The sequence below is a fragment of the Hetaerina americana genome, unplaced genomic scaffold (assembly GCF_022747635.1).
Source record: "Hetaerina americana unplaced genomic scaffold, ioHetAmer1.1.p SCAF_439, whole genome shotgun sequence".
Taxonomy (NCBI): Eukaryota; Metazoa; Arthropoda; class Insecta; order Odonata; family Calopterygidae; genus Hetaerina; species Hetaerina americana.
This window is the reverse complement of record NW_027287029.1, coordinates 1-26709: the sequence shown is the minus strand read 5'-3', so window position 1 is coordinate 26709 and position 26709 is coordinate 1. Positions and strand designations below refer to the sequence as shown.

The following is a 26709-nucleotide window of genomic DNA, read 5'->3' as shown; positions in this document are numbered from 1 at the left end:
TACTAGTGGCACATTAAAAAAAACCCGCCACTGTGTAATGGGGGATTCAAATTAAAATTTGATAATGGCTTCAGTTTTGCATTGCTCAAATTCTTAATTAGCAATTTTTGGGAAGCTCATCCATGTTGTTTCCTCTCTTTTTGTGTAGGCACCCCCTAAAAATGATAGAAGTGGAGCCTCAACAACCAAACATAGTGATGCCTCGTAAGTATTTAAAGAATTTTTTCACCTTTTTCTGTGATTGTTAATTGTTTTTAATGCATATATTTGCTAATAAATGGGACCGAGTTGTTCACTACGTATTACCTCCACCATTATGCTTGGTGATATTTTCTTGAATATTCCTCCCGATGAGATATCTTAATAGTTCTCAGTCATTGTTGTATCTGCATATCAATATTTATGAACTAATAAGTTAGTGAAAATGAATTGTAATGTCAATTACCAAATATTAATTGTATTTCCAGTTCTTCTATGATTTCTTTGGTTATGTTTCTCACATATTGTGCAATGAAACAGTCATCCTTTGTTTATCCACGAGGATTTTTAAGTTACTCTCTTCTTATTAATGACGTTACTCTCCCATGACTGAAGTAGTCAGCCCCCCTTATGCTTTTTTGCATAGTGAAGTTGTTAGTTCTATTACATTTTATTGTATAATTCCTAACATTTAGCCTCACAAAAAAGTAGGGTTTGCATCTCATTTTTTGCAAATGTAAAAGTTAATTAATTCAAATCTTGAAGTTAAAAGATTATTTGTCACAAATATAGTTTATTTCCAGTAATGCATTCTTAAACATTAGTAAAATCATTTGGAACTTATTCTTAAATTGTGATACACACATACACCCCCAACATGCCCTTCCATTTCCGAGTTGGCACTGCCAAGAAAAGTCGGGCCTTAAGTTTTGAAAGAAGACTTACTTCCTCTTGCTTCCCTCCATGCTGCCCTATCCTTTGGAACTTACTTCATTCTTCCTTGTCACATTCATACTTTGTTTCATGAATGGTTTCCTTTTCCCTAGCCTTCTAATAATCTTTAAAGTATTTGACTGCATTCACCCATATCATTCTCGGTCCATTCCCTCACTCAAACCCTCTGGTAACTCCACCCTCAATCTATTCTTTCAACATGACCCAACTAGCAATGGCAAACATCTTTCATACTTCTCCATTATCACTGCATCCTGCCTGCATTCTTCTATGATCCACTTGTTCCTCAGTTAATCTCTTTATTTTTCCACTTAAAAATTATAAATTAAACAATCACTCTTTGATTTCACTTCAAGAACCCAGTTTGGATACTTGTGGGAGAAGTTCTCTGTGCTCATTTTGAATTTCCTTTAAACTCCAGGTCACTGTCGAACAACCCCTTAATCTCGAGGTCAGTGTTAAATCCTCCTGCCCTCCTGGATCGCCTGCCATCACCAATTGGTGAAGGATCCATCGGGGATGGATGTGGGAAAGTGCCAGCAGTTGAGGACCCTGGGGGGGGTGGCGGTGGAGGGGGCACAAGTTCCTGCTCATCGTCATGCACCACAAGTGAGGATGAAGAGGGGGAGGTGATTGATTCACCGGATGAGGGGCCTTCGCAGTGCAGGACCCCGAGGCCCGAATCTCCTCGGTCATCCCCGCCTCAAAATCCCCCACTTGAAGCAGAGGTATGTGGTGCCTAGTTGTTGCAATATGGGTCAGATGTGCATCATCATTTGCTGTCTAGTGATTGCATTTAAGGTCACCTATGTTGCTTGTGATTGAGATCAATATCATAGGTCTTATTTTGTTAAATTTCAAGTATGTAGTATTTTTGGAGATTGGGTCAAGAAATGTTGGTTGATTTGTTGGTAATGGTTTCATGTATAAATCGAAAGGCTGAATAGTGTTCTGGTCCTCAGCATTTTATTTAAAATAAACTGAGATCAGGATGTCAAATCTCCATAATTGTTCCAACTTCAGTGCAGTTAATGCTATGCCATTGTCCTAACCTTGACTATATTTCTCTCACAAATGAAGGGGGATTGAAGAACATTATTGGCATAATTCAAGATTGTCTAATTGAAGAAATAGGAATATAAACTTCAGCATAATAATATTAATACTTTCACACTTTGCCTTCTGAATTTTCTTAGACTTCAAAGTTTATATAACACTTCTTTCATTTGTAAGAATCTTCTTCCATCAAATGAAAATGTCATTATGAGGTAATTTTTTTTGTTGATGATTGCTGCAGCCATAAGCAGAAATATTCTCTAATCCTTGATAGGATTCTGAGAACATCTTATCTATGGTATATTGGAATAATATGAAATACAATAGTACATTGCCATCATATTAAATTTGTCCATTTTTATTGGAGATTACTGGGGTTATGGAAGCTACTTCTGCACTTTATTTAGCTCTGAATTGAAATAGCTGTTGAAATAGTCCTTTTTATCAATGCATACATTTATTGCTAAACCTGATGCATTGAAATAGTAAATATTTGATGTCCAATAAGTAAAATCCATGAAATTATAAACATGTAATATTTGCAATATTACATGGCATGCAGAGCAATTGTTCTGTAGAGAATAAATTTTTTCACATATACTGATCAGATATTCTTTTTCTTTCCACATTGTAGTGATGGTAACTCTCATGTGGTTTTTTTAACAACCAGAGAATTTAAATGGAAGTGATGCCTGATAAATGGTTGCTATCCTACTCTCGCTTGCATTTGCTTTGAAGTCAGGTGGTTAATTAAGATGTTTTAATGTGGATGATTGTAGCCATCGCAAGGGTTAAGCATGTGTTGATGTCGAAAATGGAGATCCAGTCACAAGAATCTTGGACTCTGTTGTTTCTAGGAGGAGGTACAGCGCCCGCAATGGAACTTGCGCTACTTTCTCAACTCTTCCGTCACACCAACCTCATCCTCTGGTGCGCAGAACGGGAGATCCCCACAGCCACCATCCACCAATACAACCCCTGCCAAGTCGTCTCGGGTGAGTTCTGTGCAAGGGCTCCCTGTCTCTCGACCAGCTTTAGACTTTGGCTCCCCATATCATCGTTCACTCCATGCTATCATTTGTATCCTCTTTTATTTATTTCATTTTCATTATTAACTCTACCACGCCTCGTAACCATTCCTCACCACCACTTTGTATCATCCTTCATTTGCTTGTTTTTTTTTATTTCTTCCAAATTCCTCTCGTCACTCTCATCATTTCATTGGGGTCACTTTCCATAGCATTGTTCAATGCTCAAAATATTATTATTGTTGTTTTTTGTGGCATATCTTACAAGTCTCATGTCACTGTACCTCATTTTAAACTCTTGCTGCTTCAGACTTCAGTTAGTAGAAATGTTCCATTGAAAGAAAGCAGTCTTAATGTTCTACCATAATGTTTCTGCGGAATAATAAGTTTGTTCTTTTTCGATGAATATCATCCCATTTTGTTTCCTGCTGCTCTTCTGTTTTTTTCAGTCACTCAAGTTCATTGCTTTTATTTTCCATCTGGATATTATAATGAGAAATTCATTTATTCATTTACATCCATTACTTTCCTTTATTCCAGGAGGAATAACTACGTTTTTATGTAAACGTCGGTAAATTTGTTAGATTTAAAGAATCAGGTAGTTAGTAGGCAATTAGGTGTCAAACCAAGTTACTTATCCTTCTACTTTCAACCATTAAAGTTCTCATTTTATATTAGAATTTTTAAAATCATGAGGGAATCATGAATACGTTATTGTTAGTCATTGAAAGTACTGGTAATTATACGAAAACTTAAGCAATAGAATTGTAAATATGAAGAAGTAACTAGTTCATATTTTACATTCAATATTTACCTTTTAGTTATTTTTTTTGTAAACTTGGGAGAGAAATTCTAATTGAGAGAAATTCCATCACCTTTTGGTTTGCTTTGAAATGAGCTTCTTACTGAAGTTCTCATAATTCACCTGATTCCATATAGTATTCATTTGGATAATGCAGAGTCCCTAATTTCTTAGCACCATGTGGTGTCACATATTTATGTTTTGTTAACTTCCCCACAGCCACCAACTAAAGAGACCTCCAGCAAAGGGGAGAAGGAACAGCACGTCACTAAAGGGGGCAGGGGGCAGGACAGGTCGGAGACGGAAAAGAAAAAGAAGCAGCCGCCTCCCCCACCGCCGCCGCCGCCCAAGGAGGAGCCCGAGGAAGGGGAACTAGAGGACGGCGACACGGATGAGGAGGAGGAGAAGGAGCTCCTGGATGAGGTCAAGAAGCCCCCAGAGCCCCTGCTCTCGGCTCTCTCCGACTCGGACGACCAGGTCCCCGTGCGCGGACGGAGGTCTTCGGGGCCCAGGAGGACTCCGGTCACGGCGGTGAAGGACGACGAAGACGGTGAGGCGGTCCAGCCGGCGACCAACCGACGCACGCGAGGTGCGGGCCGCCCCGGGGGACCCCGACCGGGGCCCCCGGAGCCCTCGAGGGTCCCTCCGCCCAAGCACCCACCCATCTCGAGCGACTCGGACGATTCCGACTGGGAGCTGGGGTCACCGCCGCCGCGATCGCGGAAGGGCGCGCCCCGCAACCGCGGAGCTGCCGAGCCGTCGCCCAAGCGGAGGCGCCGGAAGAAGGGCGCGGCGGACGGGGAACGGGCATCAGGGCACCGGCGGAGGGGCGGTAGCACCTTGCGGGTGAAGAGCGTTGAGGAGTGCCTCTCGTCTTCATCGTCAGCGGCGGAGGCTGTGGAGGGTGGAGGAGCGTCGAACCGGAGGGTCGAGAGTGACTCGGAGGATGTGGACGTGGTGGTGGAAGTGGGCAGACGGACTCCGGGCTCGTCCCGGCCCTCGGTGGCGTCGCCGCCGCTCGCCGCGCCCCCTGTGACGCCCAGAAAGTCGCCGCGGGGAGGCCGGGGGCACGCGTCGGTGCGACGTAGCCCCCGCGTGGGCTGGACAACATCGCCGTCCCCGTCCCCGGTGCGCTCGGACCACGGTCCTCCCGAGGGGGGCGTGGTCAGTGGGGGTGCTAAGGGCGTCGGCAGCGGCCACAGGGGTCGGGGCAGCGGGAGGGTGCCGGACGAGGACGTAGTGGAGGCACCGGCCGCCTCGCAGTCGCACCTGGGCAAGGGTAAGGGGGGGAAGGGAAAGAAGGAGGAGAGCCCGCCTAAGTTGGACGTGGATGGGAAGGTGATCCAGGACAAGAAGAAGAATGACACCTTGATGAAACTGTTCTGGAAGGGAGGGACGACGGGGGGTGGGGAAAAGGGTGCTGGCATGGGAGCCAAGGGTGGGGCAAAAGGGGGCGCCAAGGGTGGCGCCGGTGGGAAGGGGGGCGGAAAGGGGGGTGGGAAAGGGGGTGGGAAAGGCGGTGGGAAAGGGGGAGCCAAGGGTGGGAAGTGTGGTGGGGGTAAATCATCATGGGATTCAGTGAGGACTGGGGAAGAGGATGTTGACCCTCCTGAGACGAAAGCACCATCGGATTCCATAACAAAACCCCAGGTGTTGCCTCCCCCACAAATTGAAGTGGTGTCCCCCAAGGTTGTGATAGCTCCCTCCCCAGTTTACCCCACGGACCTGAGGCCGCGAGATGAAGTGTTACCTATCCCTCCCCTCTCTTACACCGAGGAGGGGAGGCCTAGTATCATCTGCAGGATATCCCTGACAAGACTGGATTCTGTTCTGCCTCAGCAAGGTGCAGCTGCATGGACTGAGAGTGAATCCAGTAGCAATGCAAGGTTGCTCTCGCGCCTGATGGAGTTGGCAAGGGGCAGCTCCAAGAGAGAAGCCTTGTCCCCGACTGATAATGGTAAAAGTTCTCTGTTGTTTGGGGGGCGTGGCAGTTCAGAGGAGAGGTTGGACTTAATGGGCAACATTCAGTCAGTGGAGCCAATGGATGTTGTTTTGCCCTCTGAGAAACGCAGGCCAGCAGTTGTTGAGGTGGAGAGTTCCAGTGCAGCTGTAGTCACATCGTCTGAACGAACAAAAGGGTTAGTGGCCATTATTGTCTTCTTTTTTCTTTATCCCTTTTTAATTCCCTTAAATATTTTCTCCAGTCATTCATGCCCTTTGCATAATGGTTTGTATGGAAAACATGTGGTTCCCTTAGATTACTGTTATAATTTTAATTAATTGCACGAAAAAGTTATTTTCCTGTTTTGATATTGAATTTGGGATGAAAGATAGTCTCATTTGTAATGCATGTATAGGATTTTTTTAACCCCTATCTTAAGGGCATTGCAGTCCCATGACCATGGATGTTATGACAAATGGTAGTTTCCTATTATTCTGAGGTTTTATAATCAGATTGAAAATTAACCAGAGTTCCTATTTTTCTTTTTTCTAAGCATTTTTGGTACATTTATATTAACAACAAATGCATTTGGAGGAAACTATGTAGAAATTGGTGTTTACATTTTGTATTGTATCTACTCCTGTGTAACATGGAGTTCTTTTGTCCGCAATTGCTATTTGTTTACATTATAAAATAAATATGATGAGAATAAAATGTTAAGAAGCATTATCGCAATCTTTCATGATATTTGATTCAGATATGATTCTGGAAAATCTCTAAAAGTGAGGAAATACTTAAAGTAAAATATTAAGACATTCCAATTGAAAAATAATTCAAATGCTTCGTTATTAATATAATAATTTTTGATTTTGTTTTATTTTCAATGGCATTTTAAGAATTGCAAGTTTTGAAATGAAAATGAACATAGGAAATTATCATCAGGTTTTACTTTGTTTTTATTTACGTTCGTCATGTTATTTTAAATCACTCTATTAAGTTTTTACTCTCAATTCTCATATTTAACTGACTGTGGTTACAGCACTCATAAAGGCCAAAGTGTCAAAACAATGGTTGGTTAAATAAATTTAATGTGATAAAATCAGTTGCCGCAGGCCTCATAGCAGGGTGCATGAGAGCCTTGGGGGGAGGCTTAGTATATGGCGTGCTCCATCTTCACCCATTAAGCCAACCTGTGTGTTAATTACTCTGTGGTTATGGTTCCATTAATTTCAAATCAGGTTCTGAAGTACTAACGTCTTTGAGCACCATACTTATGAATATATTTACTCGTAAGCATTGAGACTAGGGTATGTATATGCATGATATATGCATAGTCTCAAAAGCATCATGGTCACTACATTTTGTGCTTGCAGCGCTTAAAACCTAGCAGTCGTGCCATGCATATTAGAATGGTGTCCACTTAAATTTTCAGGGAGGGTATTTCAAGGTTAGCAGAGGATGATGCTACTCCAGTGTCATCGCGGTTGCAGCCATTGAGTGGGGGGGGTGCCAGGGAGAGGAGGCCAAGCTCTGGCTCGGTGTCTTCAGCCTCAACAACATCCTCAAGCCGGGTCTCTCGTTCGTCGGGGACGAGCCGTCGCAAGGAGGGTAGCGTAAGGTCATCTCTAGGTGTGGACGTGGTCAGGCCAGGGGGTGAGAGTCTTGGTGGGGGTCGAGGTTCCCTGGAGAGGAGTCATCGCAAGGAGCGGGAAAGGAAGAGGAAACACCAGGATCACTCGTCTTCATCGTTGGGCATTCCACACCATGCGGAAGGGGCTAAGAAGAGGAAGAGTGAGGAAGTGGCAGAGGATAACAACACATCAACGGTCTCTAGTCGGGTAAGCAGGACAGTGTCGATCCACATTCGCTGGCTTTGTTTTTCTAAAATTGGTGGTAAAATTGCTTGTGTTCAGGTTGGAGTAGTGTTTGTTGGTCACAGGGCCCTTAAGGTTTTAATTATGGATATTTTAAATATCGTGAATAATGCCTTAGGAAATATACAGTTTCATAGGAGTAATTGTAATGTAAGAATTTGGAAGTAACATAGAGTTTTAAAAAAATTTTCACATGCCCTGATTTCCTTTGAGAAACAATTAAGACATTTCAAATGAGGTATGTTTTCCCTCTGTTGAGTTTGACTCAGCAAGAGATGATTTATTACAGATTTAATAACTTCAATTTTGAGTTTTGAGCATTTATTGAGATTAATATTTAATGTTTCATGAGTAATTACACTTGTATATAGGTTGATTGCATTGATATTAATGTATCTCTCTTGGAATACCTGCCCTTAAGGATTAATAAATACTATTTAATTAATAGTGTCCGTGTTTTGACTTCTGGTCTTAAAATTTTTTTTGAACAGTTCTTAACAAAACATTGGTTTTTGAATCAGCTTACCAAATACAGTTTGTAGATAATCATGTGTTTTTAAACGCTTCATTCACATGGTATAATTGCAATGTGACATTGTAATGCAATGCATTCAGTATAACTTGTTGTTAGTATTTGAATTCCTTATGCTTTTGACAGCCATTGAGGGTATGATGAGAGTTAGTTTTTGAAATAATGGTGTATTGTAATAATTCTTAACAGAATGGTAAAATTAGCTTTAGGGAAATTTTTGGAGCTGGATATTAAAATGTTTGCAATTTTTAAGTAAAAATGTTTGATCAATATTAAGGTGATGTGGTAGGCTTTGAGATACATGCCACATTTAGAGCGTTTCTGTCTGCCATGGTGCATCTTGTTAATGCCAAAACTGAACCTAATGGAGAACGTTCTCAACATTTGTTTTTCTTCAACTCAGGTCCTCATGGAACTTGGACCACGGCCAAGCGCATCGACAGATGCACCATCCACCAACCATGACCGGGAAGGCAGTTTAAGTTGTGTCACGGATCCTGAGGTACCGTGGGCTGAGGAGTCGAGGGCTCATACACCACCGTCTCATCTTCCGGACTGCTCACCTCACGTGCTGCCTTCATCTAGCAACAAGGAGGGTGTCGACAGTATGTGGAGGGATTCAACCACTTCCCACAGCAATCGCACCTCTGCATCACTCCCGTACCAAAAGGTTTATCATTCGTATTTTGAAAGGTCCGAGGAAGACTTCCCAGAGTTACAAGAAAGGTAAAATGTTCTTCTGCACTTCTTTATTCAAAATTTAGCTTGGATTATATTTTGGGCTGTTTCTGATCATCACAGAGTCAAAATTGAATGAATTTTGTTTTAAATTTTGAAATATTTTTGCTATTACTGTAACGTGTCATGGTTGAAATTTTGGGATTTGTAATCTCAATAATTTTTTTTGAATGGTCAGTCAGTGTTCTTGCAAAACTTTGAACATTTCCAGTAGATAACCAAATTTTATGTTCTGCTTCAGGGACCAGAACAGGTACTTGACTGAGGCGAAAAGACTCAAGCATGGAGCAGATCGTGAGACTGACCATACAGCCCAAGCCATGCAGTATCTGGAGGCAGTGCTGTACTTTCTCCTCACAGGAAATGCTATGGAACATGAAAGCATAACAGAAAAAGCTGCGTTCACCATGTACAAGGACACTTTGAGCCTTATCAAGTATGTATATTTGTTTATTCCCACGTGAGATATCTAATTATGAAACTTTTTTTTAGCCCCTTATGTTTATGTTATTCATATTTTTTTAATAATCCACCAAAAGGAAAAGGTTTCCTTACAAAAGAATTTTTCACAATTGAAATAAAATTTTTTTTAATTTGGTGTTTGTTCCCATCAGTGCCATGGTTTGCATTATGCCTTGGTTTTTTAACACCGAAAATTTGCCATGAGTTTCATTCGATATGGGATATGTTGCTTTGGAAATTGAAGATGAAATAAATTATTTAGTTGTGAAACTTAGATGAATGCTATACTTGTTAAAACCTGAGTATATATGTTTCAATTTTCTATTTATGTTACAAAGTAACTGTTAATGGTGTACTGAAGCTTTTTGTTGAGAAGATGTGATCCTATAAAGTGAAATAAGTGGTCAAATTAAAATCCTATAAAAAATAATTTTTTTTGTAATTGTGGCAAAATAATGTTTTAGAAAACCATCAGATAAATGTCAATACTTAAATCTCATGTAGCGTTGTTTATTTGATAAGTTACCATAAAAAGAGATTAAATTAACCTAAACAGAAAAATTTTAGGGTAATTTTCAAATGTCTTTAGCACTTGAGATAACTAACTCTTTTGTTTCCAGATATATCTCATCTAAATTCCGAAACCAGCAAAATAACTCTCAGCAAGGCAGTATAGACAACAAGCTGGCAGTATTAAGGTATGGCTTTATTCTTTGTCAATTATGTAAGATCAAGTGAAGACTTCATGTGTGAAACGTACTTCATGCATTGCTCTTACGTGGAGTCTAATTGGTTTTTTCTCCTTGATTTAGTCTTCGGTGTCAGTCTCTCCTCCATCTCAAGTTGTTTAAAATGAAGAAGCATGAAGTGAAGGAGTACCAAAAGATCTTAGCAGAATATCAGCAAAAGGTAATTCTTAGTTTTTGCTATCTATGGCTAATGCCTATTGATAACTATGCCTAAATATATTGATGTGTCCTAGAGTGTGCTTGGTTATTTCTCCTGATGTTTTTTCAAGTCATGGGTTAATTAAATAGCTGTAAAATCTATAAGGAAAGCTGAGAATGTTATCCGCAAGAGAGATAATGAGAGCTTAACAAGGTAAGGGAGAAATAAAGGTATATTGCCTAGCATTATGGTGAACATGAAATTCTCTGTGGTGTCTTTCTTTATGTTCACACATGCATTAAATGCTTCATTTCGTTTTGCAATATCATTATTGTGACCAAAGACTGTGCATCTAATCACAAAATTGGATAGTTTGAGTGCATGGAGGCATGTGTGTGCAGAATGTTTACATTGCTAATTGCGACTCATGTTAGCGGAGCATTAACTTATGTTTAATGAGGCTAACCTATTTTGAGGGATAGTAAAAGTTTGCGAAGCTTAAATCAATGTGGGCCAATGATTATTAGACTTTTGATGCGTGGGATATGAGTGGCATTCATTTAAAGTAACTCTCAAATTTTTAATTCTTTGATACCGTGAGATAAATAAAGAGTAAAGATGTTGAAAGGCATGCACGAGGTATCTGTTTCTAAATGTAATAGTGTTATTGTGAATTGTTGAACAAACTTCTGTGCTCTTTCTACAGTGGATCCAATAGATGAGTATTTGATGAACACTTTAGTGGTAGTCACATTCTACCTTATTTCTACCCCTCATTGTTTTGATTAACTGGATGTGTTTATATAGGTGCTCCAAGAAAGGTACAGCTTGTGAAACTATGTACATTGGAATCGCAGAAAAAAGAATTTTGAAATTTGACTCAGTTCCTCTCTTGTAATTTGATATCGAAAAACAATACCCTCCAAACTACAGAAAAAATCATGATAATTATTATGGAGAGTTGCACAATGCACATGGTGAAGGGTAGAGGTCTAGGAATCCATAGTTAAATGTCTCAAATGATCATCTTGGGGATTATTTATTCTTAGAAACAAGTTGTTTTACTACATTGGTGTATTGGCTCCCCACTAGCTGTAAGATAGGCATAATTAGTCCCCAACCTTTGGGAAATTAAATAAGGGGGAAAGGTAATAAATTGATCACATCCAATGTGATCCCTCTGTGCAACCTAAACTCAAACCTGTGTTTTCCCAGAATAATGATTTGCCAGCTCTTTTCAAACGTGATTAATTCCTCAAGTGACATGTTATCTTCTGCCTTTACTATTGTATGTATATTGCATTGTAAGTAGGGTGATGGGTTGTTTTTGTCAGGAGATATTTATTTGGTAGTTGTGTCCATCCAAAACCTACCGTAACCGGTAGGTGACCTTAAAATTGCCTTGTGTTCTTTGTAAAGAAAATTTGCAAAGTTATGTTTGCTCACCAAAATGGCCAAATGTATTATTTATGCAAAATGCATTATGCATATGTTTTGTAGGTAGTGCATATGTTATCTGTGGCAAAACAGGCTGTAATCATTGTGCATTGCACTTATGGCCTCACGTGGTTCTGCCTTGACTGTAATAAATGTTATTTTAAGTGCCCAACTGTTTCTATTCATAGCCACCAATGACTGCACCACCAACACTGCAGCAACCCCTACAAGACCTTCCAAATGGTCAGGCTGGGGGGCATCACTTGGCGGGTGTCTCGTGTGCCTCAGCACAGTGTGGAGGTGGTGCCCCTTCCCGTACCACTGGCACTCCCTCCCCCCTGTCGCCCACACCATCACCAGCGGGGTCGGTGGGTTCTGTTGGCAGTCAGTCGTCTGGGTACAGCAGTGGTGAGCTGGCGGTGGGTGTCAGTAGAACGTGTGGTCCGAATGGGGTTGGCAGGACACCTCCCCCACCCCCACCGCAGGGGGTGGTGCCATATCCACACAATCAGGCAGCAGCATCTTCGTCATCGGGGATCCTGGGTGGGGGCCTGCCCCCCCAGCAACCACCGGTGGCCAATATGGGGCCCTGCGTGTCAGTGCCCCTTGGCGTTCACAGTGCCATGCAAAAGCAACACCAACATTTCAGCTACCTGCTTAGCTGCCATGACTTGTGGGAACAAGCAGACAACTTTGTCTACAAAGGGAACTCGAGAGGTTAGTCTCTAACTTCTCTTCTTTTGTTGTCTATCACTCCTTGAAACACTGAAATGTTAAAGTGACGACATCATCTTCACATTTTCCAAACCTTGGTGGAGGAAGGATTTTCAAGCTTTGTCAATATTCCAAACTTAAGTCTGTTCTCCTTGTTTAGTTTGTCACTGAGGTGGCTAAAACAAAGTTCATGGTCCTAGAATGAGAACTGACTTGGGATATTATAAAATAGTTGACGCTCTTTCAGCAGAAAAAAAAATTGAAACCAATCATGTTAATAAAGGGAAAGAGAATTAAACTCAAAAGTAAAAAAAAAAAAATTTCAAAATGTTTCAGTATGTCACCGCAATGAATTGTTTTTGCTGGGATAATTCAGAATTCAAATCAGTTTATTCGTGACCTTACAGGCAACGAGTTTCAGAACAGTCATCACTAATAAAATAATGAATGAAAGCATCCAGTTGTAGGTTTTTCAGGGATCAATTTCTTATCTGCAATAGTGTTAATCTCATAACAGGGAAGGCTTCCAATTCACTGCCCACCCAGTAACTTGTACTCCCAGCTTGTGCACCAATTTCAATCAATTTCCTCACTATGTGTCATATGAGTATTAATAATTTTAAAAACTTTTAAGTAATACAGGATTTATTCGGCTATGGATTATCCCCTCAGAAAGATTATTAATGATAATACTGGAATGTTGTGGAAAAAGACAGCTGTTCAGCTTTAAGGTTACATTTATATCATGTTAACAATTAAAAGCATGTCATGAATCCAATTTGGATAGGAAAAGATTCATTTATCGCACAAATGTTGAAAGAAAGAGTCCTCTCCATTAATCTCTGAATTAATCATGTGTTAATTGGTACATAATCTGTGTAACTAGATTCCCTTAGTGGTGAAAGTGATGTTCTGATGTGTAATCCTCGACTCTCTGCTCTTTGTCTTTCCCAGAATTCTTTATGGAACTTGACCAGTGTTATGGGCCTTTGACCTTCCACAGCTCTCTCCATCATCTGGTAAACTATGTTCGACTGGGGATAAGGAGGCTGAAAGGTGTATAGTACCTAATGTACTGCAGTGAACCCCACTGGAGTGACCAGATGAGAGAGTGAGGGGGTGATAGTTCAGGAAAAAGGATAAATGAACACAATCACAAAGAATGCTCTGTATATTTTTGTACATATTAAAAAAAACTGTAGTGTTGATTGAGAGTTCCATGTTGACATGTCAGATGGGGGAGCTGGATTGGGCGTGACTTGTAATGGTGTGCTGTGAAAGCCATGCCGTGCCAGGCAAAAGAAGTAAACCTCTCCGTGCCACTTGTCATCCATCCCTCCTCGATGGGTGATGCATGCGGCATCACCTCTGTACAGAGAAACACCAACAAGGTGGCTTTACAAGAAACACCAATCTTATAATTCTGTTCTGTGATTTGGTAACGGGAGTTGAAGAAGAACCAAGACCCTAGCCATGAGAGAGAACTACAAATTGACTCCTTTTTTTATTCATTCGACAATTGCATGACTTTGAAGAAAGAATTGTCATAATGGATTATGAGATAAAAACTGTTAGCGTGTGAATGTGTCAGCATGGACGTGAGGGAGTGTGTGTGTGTGTGTCTGCATGCATCTGTGCATAATTTGACTGAGTCAATAGAAAAGTTATTATTTATATAGGTTTATACACATGGCAGAAATGTGCCACCACGTTAACAAGGTTGGTTTTGGCATGGGAAATGGGTTGTAATGTCGATGAGGAGGGGGTATTGTACGATGACACTTGCAATGCTCAATATTTATTCCCAAGACCTCCATGAAATAAATGCAAATGACCCTGAAAATTTGATTATTTGGCCCTTCTTGCTCGATTGCTGGGTGCAAAATTTTTTTCTGCTCTGTGTCTCAAATTACATGAATTTTGAATTAAGTTCCTCATTGTATGACACTTAGTTACATCCTGGTGTTGCCATTAAGCATTTAAAATTTTGTTTTCTCATGCTCCGAAAATTATTTTTGAGGGATTTTAAGAAGTTTTATGTTGATCACATTATATGTGTATGCACAATACATGGTAACTATTTTTTTATTTAAAAAAATTTAGAACAAGTCTGATGATCCATGGAGGCTTGGAAAGAGCTCCTAGTTATTTATTCATATTTATTGGCTTTTGAGTATTTATTGGGCAGTTGACATGACGAACCAAATCCCTCCTCCATCAGTGCAGTTATCCTTAAGAAGAACCATGTCAGATGTGCCGCATATGGGAAGAGGTATTTTTCTCTTGTGCCTTTGTGATTTAGCCATGCAATATGCAATGACATTTGACTGCGACAAAAATCCAGTGTTTGTTTCAAAATGCTTGATCCAGGGCACTAGTTGTGCCTTGGCAGTGAAAATACTTTCTTTTTGAGGCCCAACCTGAATGACTGATTTTGAAAAAAAAATCCATTATTGTGAAAAAGAGCAATTTTGTCAAGAACTGAAACATTTTATTTTTGTGCTTTACTTAAATTTTTGGTTTTTTTATACGTTGTTTTAGGTCATTGATTTAGCACAAATGCCTTAATACTTGATCATCAGTGTTTGGAAACCCTTGTGACAGGTTTTTGACATTGCCCGAATATCTCATTCTCTTGCTGGATTTTCCAATGGGATCCAGGTAGATTATATATATATGGTACTTAAATGACACTTGAGTGCTTTTTATATGCATGCATTTATGCGTGTATATACATAGATGTATATATGTATATACTCTAATATTTATATACGTATATATTTATATTGATATATACATATATATATGCATGTATATATGTATATGGGAGGCAATGGACTTGAAGGGTTACCTTAGGTTTATTGTTGTTCTCTAGTTGTTTGGTCTAAAAGATGGTTTGGGTCATTTACCAATTCATCAGTCCCGAAATGATGTAAAGGCTTGGCTATCTCATATGATACCTTGGCCCACATATCTCATGGGTGAAATTGAAAAGTACATACAGTACCAGGCCAACGCTTTCTCAAATAATGAGCATTTGATCCAAACTTTTAGGTAACTTTTTGTTGATGAATTAAATGGCATATTTTTATAATCATACTCAGCTCACTCAATTTGTGTGTTTGAACTAAGGGATAAAAACTAGGTCACTTGGAGACAATGTGGATATTTTTTTTTCCTTTTGGGATTCCCCCCCTTTAATAAAAAAAGGTCTGTATACAAAGTATATGCACACACTATCGAATCAACTGTGCCTGACTGGAAAAAAAAATGTACTGTACTTTGCCATCTGTTCGGCTGGGACTCAATATATTTATAAGCAGATTGATTAATAGCAATCCTGTTTTTTTTAAAATATGAATTGACTAATCGTAAGGGCATAGAAAGAGCCCAGAAATGGTTATCAAATTGAATGTATTCAAAATCTTAAAACGTTTTGGTACAGTATATATATATATATATCTGGGGCCTGCACATAACAGTTGCTATATGGATGCTGTTGCCTTGGTCCCATAGAGGCCAATCAATCAACGAACTGCCCAGGATGATTTTGTTATTTGAAAAGGGCATAATGGTTTTACAAATTGAGGGATCGATGACGATGGGTGTGCCGGAGAGTATTCACAAATGAAATTACAATTGCCGAGAAGTGACCTTCTTGTATTAAAAAACAACCAGTACCTTGTGCATAGAAATGAATACATACAATATGTAAGACAGAAAGAGATCATATATTTCATCCATGGAGGATCAAAATTGTTTTACAAATTTATTATATACATGTAAATATATAACCATTATTTAAAAAATTATGATTGTTTTTATTATTTCAATTGTCTACATCCCACAGGTCGGAGTAAGCATCGTTGATACCCTTCTTGAATATGGATACTGGTGTATATTTTTGTATCACAAATCTGAAAATGAATTGAAATTAATTTTATTAGTATATTCTCAAAATAATAATGAAATAATAATAATAATATGGAAACTCATTATTAATGCCAGGAAATTAGTTAGCCCAAGTATTTTTGTAACAAGAGTCATCCATAGTTTTGTATTTATAAAAACACCTCTTGTATGGTTGTAGGTCAACACTGAAAGCATCTTTTTATTTTTCTATAGTTTATTTTTGAGAGCTTGAACAGTGGTTGTCAAATTGTCAAAGGATTTGCTGTTGCGTAGCGGAGTCTGATTCAACTCAAATAATACAGAGTGGATATTTAAATGGTTTTGCAGTAGAAACTAGATTGAAGATGGATGCTAATGGATGTAACAATGATGACAATTTTTAGCAAGGTAATAGATAAGAATAGTTAGATGGCTTAGTTTGCATTATTTCATTGCATCTACTTCATTTATTTTGTGACTGCATAGTCAGTTTTACATAAGAGGGCATAATTTTCATTTAAGGAATTCAAATAGAAGGCATTTTTCAAATAAAAGTATCTGGTGAAAGGTAAGAATAACATTTCGGTTAGGTTAAAAAGGTTTTTCGGTTAAAAAAAATAGGATTTTGGCATAGAAGGACTTCTTAATGATTTTTGTTACATTATTTTTATCACCACACTTATCTAAGATTTACTCCACGATCTTTGATGAAGAATGCTCTTTGGGTAGTGTTGTGAAGATGTCTCTGAATTCTGTTAGAATTTTGTAAGATTGGTCACCTACTCACAAATGCTACGTGTTAATTAGGCATCAGAATCGTTCAACTTGAATTGGTGGCCGTAAGAAATTGGTAGTCTGGTGCTATGATTTTACTGCAATGTGAAAGAATGCTGTCAAGTAATCATAATCACTTAAAATTACATTTGTCATCGGTGCTGTCTTGTTATTATTTCTACAAGTTACCCAGTCTGGTGGTGAAGTTAGGTGGTTTTTGATGAACTATGAGACTAAGCACTGCTACTTTTCAAAGTGTCACCCAGCATGACACTAAATACGTTAACTCCGACCTTAGGTGGAATAATTTCCTAGAACATGGAAACATGCTTGAACTGTGGTAAATTTTAATTCAATGTACATTAATTATCACAAATACTTCCCTCAAACACCTTCCTTTTTTGGTTGTTCTGTGGTTGAGTCATGAAAAATTGTACAAATGGTATATGAATCCGGAGGGAAAAAAATGAGCTGCAAATTGCTTCCTCTTTGTTTTCCAAAACATGAAGATGTGATGGACGCTCAAAAGTTAAATTGATTGGGGTATTATTGAAATTTTTTATATGCAAACTTTTTAAATAATATATTCACATGTTGTAACATTAATTATCTTCTATTCCTGAAGAATATATTTCCTACTTTAAAGTACCATTCATGTATAACATTTGACAAGAAAGCATAGAAGGCATGTGCGCATTGTCAAGAGTGATTCCTTTTAGTGCACTTTACCAATGGGATGCAACCACATCTCTATTTACATGACTGATAGAATGTTTCAATTAATCCACTTAAAATGCATTCAAAAGTTATTAAGTCATGAAAAAAAATGGTAAGTAATTTCACAGGATGGGGCATTGTTTGTTGCAGGCAGAGACTGCCGCAATAATCCTAGAATATATGAATAACGCTTGTCACTCCTCAAACAGTTTGGTATTATTTTGTGTTGGTGAAAATGTTGTGCACGTTTTCTCATTAATTTAATTTTGCATATTGGAAAAGATGTTTTATGCTGTATTGTGGTTAACTATTTCGGCTTGTTTTCTATCTGGAGATGGCAGTTTTTCAATAAATGTCATAGGTTAAAAATTTGAACAGTGTACTTACAAGTCGGGGAGAGCTATTGCTGCATTTGTAACCATATAAGCTGCTTCATATGTGATTTCATCCCCCAATTGGTATACTGAAGCCACATTTGCCAGCTTGAAATTGGCAGGGAGATAGGCTAGTGGTATATCAACTGCAGCAGACCATATAGCAGGATCTGGCGTACTTATTGTGACATTTAGTCGATGCCCCCGGGAAATCAAGTTGTAAGGTGCACTGTACAGCTTAACATCATATGGGCCATAGCTGTGAAAAAATTTCATTACAAGTAAATCAAGATCATTGATAGAAAAATGAACGATTCCTGCCACCATTGGATTGACCTTAGGGTGCAAGCATATTCATACATAGTTAGGAGGACTATTGTATAGACTCAAAGTCTTGTTTCCTCCATAAAAGGAATCCGAACAATGAACAATAGTTAGCCAAATACTTGCTAATCATTACTTAGGAGATTGCAGTGGCCATGCGATAGACATAAAATGAGAATTAATCCAAATGACCTCGGCTGTCGGTCACCTCCCCTAAATACTACCACTACTACTTAAGGAAATTAAGGTAATAAGATTCTCAAGAAATATGTATATATATTTATGTGTGTGTGTATATATACATATACATATATATATATACACACACACATATATACATACACATATATATATATATACACATATATATATACATATATATATATATACATATATATATATATATATACATATATACATATATATATATATATATATATATATATATATATATATATATATATATATATATATATAAATGCTTTCGTAGACGTAACACGGAAGTGTCGAATAGTACAATATACAGTAACACACAATATAGAAACACAAAAAAAGAAGAACACTCACATGTTATTTCTTGATATTTCGACGGAAACAATCTGTCTTCATCTGAAGATATAGAAGTAATGACTGCTTAAATTGTTGAGGTGAGGGGTGCGAGAGAAAGGGAAGGGGGCCAGGGGAAGGGGAGAACGGGAGGCGAAGGAGGGGTGAGAGGAATGGTCGGGGAGAGGAAACAACGGCCCTAAGGAGAATCTTTCCCCCAGGGACATCTCCCTCCTTTCCCCTTCCAAACCTTACACCCCTCACCCCTCAATTCCTTCATCTCCCAACTCAATGATTCCTCATCTCTGTCTTTCACCTCAACCATTTCATCCTCTCAGATTACCTTCCTCGATGTTAATATTTCCCTCAGTAATAACAAATTCCTTACCTCTGTTCACACCAAACCTACTAATAAGCAGCAATACCTTCATTACAGCAGTTGTCACCCCTCCCATACCAAGCACTCCCTCCCTTACTCCCTCTCTATCCACGGTCACTGCATTTGCAACCATCCCGAATCCCTTAACAAATACCTTAACAACCTTCACCACTCCCTCCTCCAACGAGGATACCCTGATTCTCTCCTCCATAAAAAAATACTTAAACATTCCTACACCCCCAAGCATGCCTCAACCACAGACTCCCAGCCTTTCTCAATCTGTACTACCTACTTCCCAGGCATTCAGTCTCTCAAATTCATCCTCAAAGACCTATTCCCCATCCTCAAAAATCACAACACTTCCTCCAACCTTCTTCCCAAATGCCCCTCTGTCACCTTCAAACGTCCCGCCAACCTAGCAGATATCCTCAAATCCACCTGGCTGCTCTCAAAATCCCCTCACACCCTCAGAGCCATACCCACTCCATGTCATCGAGCAAGATGCAAAACCTGCCCTATTTTCACCATTCCACCCCACTCCATCCCACCATTTAACTCTCTCCCGCCCTTCCCCTATTCCTCTTGCACTTCCAAGAATGTTGTTTATCTTCTTACCAGTAAACTCTGCCCGTCCTTTTACATAGGCCAATGTTCCACACCACTTAACATTAGGATTAATAACCACCGCGCCTCGTGCAATCCCTCCTCCCTGTCCGCGGGTCTCCCCATCCCTAAACATGCTTCCCATCATAATACCTCTTTCAACCAGTGTTACAATGTTTCCGTCCTAGCGTCCCTTTCCACATCCGATAACCCTATAGAATTAAAAACTCTTGAAATGGCATTCATTTACATCTGTATGGCCTATCAGCATCTGGGCCTCAATGTCGTTCACTGATGGGAGTGGCCTAAAATTGTTACTTTATGGAAGCAAAGCATATCGGGGGGTGGACACTGTGTTTTTCCGAATGAGTTTTGGTGCACGTTGCCTTTGTTTTGACTTGTGAGGTCTTGATCAATACTTTGTAGGTGGAAACCGGGGTCTCGTATGTTACAATAGTTGCGGTGAGCATGTTGTTCTATTTTCCGATTTTGTGTCAATTCCACCCCCTCCCTCTCCCTTTCCTCTCCCCGACCATTCCTCTCACCTTCGCCTCCCATTCTCCCCTTCCCCTGGCCCCCTTCCCTTTCTCTCGCACCCCTCACCTCAACAATTCCAGCAGTCATTACTTCTCTATCTTCAGATGAAGACGGATTGTTTCCGTCGAAATATCAAGAAATAACGTGTGAGTGTTCTTCTTTTTTGTGTTTCTATATTGTGTGTTACTGTGTATTGTACTATATATATATATATATATATATATATATATATATATATATATATATATATATATATATATATATATGTGTGTGTGTGTGTGTGTGTGTGTGTGTGTGTATATATATATATATATATATATATATATATATATATATATATATATATATATATATATATATACATATATATATAATTATTATTATTAGGTAATCTACCGGTTAAGGTAGGTTTTTGGATGGACATAATTAATTACTAATGAAATAATTTGTGACCCCTAGCAAAACGCAGCGTCTGTTTCTCAAAGAGGCGGCTGCAATGGCATCTGACCCCAGTGGGGCGGCCAGTAAGTGATGGTGTCACGTTAAAAACACTATTGAGGAAGGCAACGGGAAACCATCTCAATTATCATTCCCAAGATTTAAATGATGGAACAAGTAATACACGGGTAATATATTTCTTAGCAATGTATGCATATATTAAGCTATTGAAAAACAGTAATGAAATCTTTAATGTTCAATTGCATTTAGATTGGCTGTTGATGAGACTTGATGTGACTTGTGAAGTATGGACTTCAATCTGGCCCATTGATTTGAGCATAATGCCATCCCTTACTTATAGTGCAAATTATGTTTTTTTACAATTGGAAAGTTCATCAAAGAGGTATGCAGAACACCAGGACTTGACTGACTGGCCTGAGAAAAAACAAGTCTACTGTTCTATAGTTCAGATGATGGAGAATGTGAACTTGGAAGATTGTGGTATAGGATTCAAAGGGGGATCGAGATGGTGAGGTTGCTATTGTACTGGCTTCCCACCCAGAGGGCCCGGGTTCAAATCCCGGCAGTGTTGAATATTTTTCAGTGGTAATTCGATCCCTACTTGAGGTGCTTTGTGGAGGGTACTTTGAGTGAGTACGCCATCCGTCGGATGGGACGATAAGCTGTGGACCCCTTGGTGCCTTTCGTAAAGAGTAGGCTAATGCCGATGCCGGGTTTCTCTCCACCCTTAATCCTTTCCTGTCCATTCCTAATGGTGCAAATGACCTCAGCTGCCGGTCGCCTCCCCTCAAAACTACTGGGATTCAAAGGTAATCTTATTGTATTAACTTTTCCATAACTTAAGATATACATTCCTGAAAATTTTCATCATTTCATGAGCATTATTCTTGCACTCTTAAAAAAATTAAAATATCAAAAGATTTGATGACCCTACAAGTGTGCACTTTCTGAGACAACCAATTGAAGTGAGTGAGTGAGATAATCATAAGGTCTTAGAACGGAGATTCTAAGACATTAAATGAAGAATACAATGTGTCTTTCCACTGTCTTTTATTCACGTAAAACTAGTTTCAAGGAAATCTTACACCAGATGGAAAAAGGAATGAGGATGGACCAGTGGGAAGAGCTGGAAATCGGGAAGAATTTAAAAACGGGTCATTTGGTAAACGATTTATTGTTTGAATACCTCTCCCCAATCCCGAAAGTACCCCTTTCCTTCACAGAAAGACCCAACAAACACCCCACCCCACTGTAAACCAACCAATCACCTTTCCTGACGCTTAACCCCCCTCTCCCCCCCCCCTCCCCATTAATGCCGATCACAACCCCACTCTCTTTCCCCTCCTTCTCCCCCCTCTCTCACCCACCCCTCCTCTCCCTCATGAATGGTATATAAATGGACTGCGACTTGATTAATTTGTACCTGATGATGACGCTTGAGCGTTGAAACTAGTTGTATGTGAATACAGGACAGTGGAAAGATACATTGTATTCTTCATTTAATTAACATGAATTTCCACAAAGTTGAGCTGGGAATAATTGAATATTCTAAGACATTTCCATCCTCTCCCCCTGGACCTCTTAATTCCATGTGTTGCCCAAAATTCACCAGCTTAACAGTCCAGGCTGCCCAATTGTGTCATTAAAAATCCTCCAAAGAAAGAATTTTCATCTTCTTGGACTACTGTGTATTTTCAATGCCTTATCCGTTCCTTGCCCACCTTCATCCAGGATGGTTATGATTTCCGCAACCATCTGCATTCTATCTCATTTCCATTATTCAAGCCTATTCATGGCCACTGCCAAGTCACTTCAGCATGCACATGCTCTTTTGCAAGGGTGATTAGCCTCCCTGAAGTATTTCTCCCAATACCTGCACCTCATTCGTCTTCAACAAAGTTTCTACTGTATATTTCAAAACTCGTATTCACAAAAAAATGTTTCCCACTCAATAACCACTTCTTTCAGACAAAATTCACTGCCAACGGTGCCATAATATTAGCATATGGTGAATTCTTCATGGGCCAACTAAAATATGCTAACTTTCTGAGTAAACCCTCATCATTGAAGTCTCTTTACATTGAAGTCACCTTTATTATCTGTATGGTCAAGATTACTTTAATGCTTTATTTCAATCCTAAACTCATTTTTCTCCGAAACACCCTGTACTTGTAAAACTGAGAAATAACCAACTATGTGTATAGGATAATGCTGCCACCTCATTAAGACCAAATGGTCTGATCCCAAGCTCCCAATCCCAATATAAAAGAAATCGAATTATTACATTGAAAAATTAGCAGCTACATGCACAGTAAAGTTTATTCATGGTATGGTCCCATAAATTTGTCATCACTGCCGGAAAATTATTTCTGCAGTTATTTTCCTGGAATTTTCACTTTCCTTTTACACAATGTCATCTTCACTTCTATGAGGTGCAGTACTTATTTCAAATTTTCAAAAGACATGATAACCTCACTTGTATCTTTGTGCCATGACTTTTTCAATCATAAAAATTAGAAATCAACAACCATTTCATTCTTCTCATCGTGATACCATCATGAGTTGGTGCCTTATTACCTTAATTTCATATTCAAGTGGAGGTTTCAGTGAAAGCTTTGATCATGTAGGAGCACATGAATGTAAATTTATACTCCTGTATATTATTTTCATTACTGATGGTATTCTACCAGTTATGGTAGGTTTTGGATGGACACAGCCTATACAATTGTACAGCAATAGGTACGTTTACTTGCCTCTCCTAACAAAAAAAACCTGAGATCAGACGCTAGAGTTAGTCCCTTCTAAATTCTGCATACTTCCTTCTTCCCATTATTTTATCCTATGTACCTATCCTATGCCTGACCATTCATTGCCTGCTTAACATTCTTTCCACTATTATTATTAGGTAATCTACCGGTTAAGGTAGGTTTTTGGATGGACATAATTCTAATTAAATAATTTGTGACCCCCAGCAAAACACAACATCCTACTTTACATCAGGTCCCTCTTCAGCTCTGAGTACTTCTTCCCACTATCACTCATTAATATTTACTTAGCATTAGTTGGAAATATAGTACTTTTTTTGGCCTTCACGTCGGACTATTAACAATGGGCACAATTGCAAACACCCAGTCCCTAGGTGGAGGAAAACCCACCCGGGTGGGAATTGAACCCACAACCCTTGGGTTGGTAGATGAGGACTTTTCCCCCTGCCACTGGGGCTGGTGGGCTAACGGGCACAATCTTAAATTGCCATCATCAATGAAAATGCTCTGTATCCCTGTATATTCCCTGTCCTTAACATCTTCCCAACCTTCTAAGCACCTATTAAAACTAATTTAGTCCTCTTCTGTGCTGCTAATGTAACTTTTGCTTTGGTAGGATTTCTTGAGATAACACATATGGAAGCCTTGCTTCTCCAGCTGCTGTGGATGATAGAATTTCAGTTAAGAAAGCATTATTGTGGAATTTATCTTCTTTAATGGTGTTCTTGATTACTCAGAATCACTTCCACTGTCAATCTTTTACTTATTGATACTATGATCAATCAATGTGTAGAAGCCTGCCATAGTTTCTTTTATCAATTTTTCTGAACTATCTTCAGATAATGTTAATTTTTATTGCTGAGAAATTTCTTGGTTTGGTTAAAATCCTATTTCAAAACTTAATTTATCTGTATTCTTGAGAGAAAATGTTTTGTGTATATGTGTGGCAAATTGTTGATTGCACTTTTGCAGGAATGATTTGGCCAGGGGAATTTAAGATGATTCACTTTAATTTACCGATAAAAATTGGTCGGTTTAAGGGGACATGCATACCTACCTGCTAACCTCTTGCCTGATAGTAGCTAGCATTTAATTAATTCCCTTTCATCAGTTGTTACTTACGGACTAAAAACTAGCTCCAAAACTTTTCTTTCTTCATTTGCAAGATATGCACGTACAGCTGTAATTAAAAGAGATTTTACTATTAGAATAATAGTTTTATTAAGATATTTTCTATGGTCTCCTATTGTAATTTTTATGCTGTTGCATAATTAGTCATTACTGACAGTATGGTCCTAAAATGAGGATAATTGGAAATTTATAATTAATATGTACTGTTAGAGTGTTTTTTACATCAAAATGTTTAAAAGAAGTATTGCATGTATATTTTTTTATCCTCATATAGTATGCATGTTTTTATTTATTTAATGCAAAATACTTTTTTGTGAATATGTGTATATTTCAAATACATTAGTATTTTAATGTTGGAATTATAAGTGGTTTTATCAATGTTGATCATGCGTTGCCCATTGGTTATCCGTGATTTCTTTTAATTCATTTTTGTGGCTTACTCTCATATGAATCCAAATTAACATCAGTTAAGGGATCGTCACTTGATCCACCAAGTGGAGGTGCCCCAGCATTCATGTAAATTGCTGACAGTTTGAGGCTCAGCCAAGTATTTTCACCCTCACTTCTGCCTTCCAAGGTCAAATTGGCATGTGACCTTGATGGTTCTAGGCCTCCAATTGTGCCAGTTACAGTTACAAGCGTTGTGGTTGGTGAAGACCTTAAATAGTAAAGCATTTTTTGCATCATGTACATTTCAGCAGGAGGAGAGTGAGTCTTATGATTGATAGTTTGGAGATGGGGGTCGTTCAGATGTATGAGTCAAGTGTTGTTGAGTGGTTGGGATAAACAACTATTCTGTAGGAGCAACACCAGCCTGAAATTCATCTTCTATGTTGCTCATGGCTTTAAGCATGAAGGGAAAAGAGGGGAGTTCATGCTCCTCTTCACCCACTAATTGATTTTTCGTGCTCTCAATAAAATTTTGCATACCTAAAATATGAATAGATTACATAAACTTAGCCTTTTAACCAAAACAAGTACATGTGTGGAAAGCAAATGGATTTTCTCCAAAATGAGTTTTGGGAAATTGAGGGTTTGAGAAAGCTTTCCTTGTCTTTGCACTTCTCATCCCCTTATTTCTAGTTTCTAGTGTAGGTATAGGCTTTGGTTCTTGAGATTCTGTGTACTCTTATAGCCTTCAAGTGAGTGATGGCAGTGATTGTTGGCAGAGAACTGAAACCAGCCATATTAATGTATTAATACCCACTACTATGATTGAATATTCAGCTGTGGAAATTTGTGAAGTGTTGGTAAATGGAATGATAAATAACAATAAGAATGGACTTAATCCTAACAATATTGACTATTACAATTCCTATGTCCTAGCATTCCATCAATATTTAATTAGTGTTCAGTCTTTATTTTCCTGTGTCAACTTATTAGGAAAAGTAGAAATAAGTCCATCCCCACCGGCATGAGGTCACATATCTTTCATTTTATCTGATTGTCTTAATCTTCTGATAATTAGAGTGGGGCATTAATATTTCACTTTATTTCTGAAGTACTCATGAACTCCCTGTCAAATTCATGAGGGGATACACTGCAATACTTTTTGTATGTTTTATAATGTGTCATAACAAATAGAAAACATTACATTTTAGCATTTATTTCTTTTCTTTTAAGCGTCAATTTTGACGTAGAAGTCATCAATTATAAGCAAACACACTAATTATGAAGAACAAACAAAATATGGCCCATACCGAGAGTTATATGACTAAGGAAAACTTATTCTTTGCTTGCCATGAATCATGGCTAATAAAGGTGAAGACCTTAGAGTCTGCCTTTTAGTATGAGCCTAAATTT

General features: G+C 38.8%; 2 protein-coding genes across 2 annotated transcripts in view; one reads left to right on the top strand and one right to left on the bottom strand.

The window, feature by feature from the left end:
• The window catches only part of LOC139692889 (AF4/FMR2 family member lilli-like), a 106847-nt gene extending 90641 nt beyond the window's left edge, over positions 1-16206 (top strand). The window contains exons 7-17 of the mRNA XM_071591198.1: positions 149-204; positions 1355-1661; positions 2847-2984; positions 4039-5957; positions 7194-7599; positions 8571-8893; positions 9147-9341; positions 9988-10065; positions 10180-10276; positions 11881-12409; positions 13361-16206. Of these exons, the coding sequence (XP_071447299.1) occupies positions 149-204; positions 1355-1661; positions 2847-2984; positions 4039-5957; positions 7194-7599; positions 8571-8893; positions 9147-9341; positions 9988-10065; positions 10180-10276; positions 11881-12409; positions 13361-13470 (4158 nt within the window). The 3' untranslated portion in view covers positions 13471-16206. The remainder of the gene's footprint in view (positions 1-148; positions 205-1354; positions 1662-2846; positions 2985-4038; positions 5958-7193; positions 7600-8570; positions 8894-9146; positions 9342-9987; positions 10066-10179; positions 10277-11880; positions 12410-13360) is intronic.
• On the bottom strand, positions 16180-25564 carry LOC139692888 (UPF0462 protein C4orf33 homolog; the record flags this gene model as incomplete). The annotated part of the gene is made up of 4 exons (XM_071591197.1): positions 16180-16323; positions 18176-18421; positions 24898-24955; positions 25347-25564. Coding segments are annotated over 4 exons (610 nt in total), but the record flags the coding sequence as incomplete, so codon positions are not given.
• Between the last annotated feature and the right edge of the window lie 1145 nt (positions 25565-26709).